We start from the raw sequence: 1,418 nt of genomic DNA, 5'->3' as shown, positions 1-1,418 counted from the left end.
ATTTCAATTTACAACTTCAACAAGCGAATGATTTTGGTGCGAAATTATATTATGTAATGTAATAATAATAATAATAATAATTATGTATAATAAGTGTGTATGCAATGAAACAAATGTAATGTGCGCGAAATAATAATGCAATTAATATTAAAAACTAAATTTTAAATACAATAGTCGTTTATACAACAAGTCAATTGGCGCCGGAAATACGCGTACATTAGATGCGCGCGGCTCTTTGAGCATAAAAAATAATTCTAAGCATACTTTAAGGCGCGCACATGCGCTTTTCACGCCTGCGCCGCACACACACGGCGCTTTTATGCACATCTATGTGTGTTTGTATGTATGCCTACATAGTTCTAAGTAATTAATGAACATTTGTTCCAGTCGAAATTCGTCAAAAATTTACGTTTTGTGTTTTTTTTTTTGTTGTTTTTGTATGCAAAGTAAATGTGTGTGTGTTAACAAAACCGAAAACATCAATGAAATGCGCGTAAATTAAGTAAATATTATATAATATGTATGTAATATGCAATTTAAATGTAGCTAAGTAATATGTAAATTGTAATAATAGTAAATGGTAATAATTAATAATAATTAATTTTACAATAAATTGTCTCATTTGAATACCAACGAATTATGCTACTAGAAAAATAAGTGTATTTGATTTTTGTTGTTGTTGTTGTTGTTGTCTGCTTGTTATTTCAAAAATTAGAAAGAAAATTCCGTTATGCTGCGCGCTGCTGCCGTTGTATGTTGCACACTACTCTCTACGCGCTCTCTCTCTCTCTTTCACAACTTCATGCAGCGTTGCATTTTCTTCATTTTAGTTTTGTTTTGCTTTCAAATTGTTGTTATTTTATTATTGTTGTATTTGACTTGTTTAATTGTTTTTGTTTTGTTGCCATTTATTTACTGTTGTCCTCTCTTTTCTATATTTATATGCTTGTGGTTGTGTTGTGTTTATTTTCATGTAGTTTTTGTTGTTTTTTAAGTTTAGAGAATTTGTATTAAATCTCAATTATATACATCCTGCTTCACTTCCACTTCATTCTCTTTCTCGATCATACCCTCGTTGGTGGCATTATTCCATGCACCGTTCATGCTCTTCGACGATGAGAAGCAGAGTTTCATGATGAAGGGAAATTTGGTACCTGGAATTGGAGAAGAAAGAAATTATAACATGTTGAGCACATATACATATATATGAGAGATTAAAAAGTGCTAATTTTAATTTTAATAATTTTGTAAATTTTTGTAATTAAAAAAATTATTTTAATTTAAATAAGTCTAATTTTTCTCAAAAAAAAAAAATGCCAAAATGCGTTTTGATTAATAATTTTTAAATTTCTTTCCTAATTTAAATTTGAAGTAAATTTCTTTCAATTTACTTTTAATTTTTTTTAATCCTGTTACTA

The 1,418-nt window shown here is 28.4% G+C and overlaps 1 protein-coding gene across 7 annotated transcripts in view; it reads right to left on the bottom strand.

Moving 5' to 3' along the window:
• Nucleotides 1-877: 877 nt before the first annotated feature.
• LOC108972351 (heterogeneous nuclear ribonucleoprotein L-like) overlaps nucleotides 878-1,418 on the bottom strand; it is a 108,460-nt gene continuing 107,919 nt past the window's right edge. For all 7 annotated transcript variants that reach the window (XM_018938898.1, XM_018938899.1, XM_018938900.1 and 4 more), the window contains one exon: nucleotides 878-1,154. In XM_018938898.1, coding sequence (XP_018794443.1) covers nucleotides 1,018-1,154 — 137 coding nt within the window. In that variant the 3' untranslated portion in view covers nucleotides 878-1,017. The remainder of the gene's footprint in view (nucleotides 1,155-1,418) is intronic.

Source organism: Bactrocera latifrons, unplaced genomic scaffold, assembly GCF_001853355.1.
Source record: "Bactrocera latifrons isolate USDA-ARS-PBARC rearing strain unplaced genomic scaffold, ASM185335v1 scaffold_399, whole genome shotgun sequence".
Taxonomy (NCBI): Eukaryota; Metazoa; Arthropoda; class Insecta; order Diptera; family Tephritidae; genus Bactrocera; species Bactrocera latifrons.
Note: the sequence above shows the minus strand (reverse complement) of the source record. Positions and strands in the feature narration are given on the sequence as shown.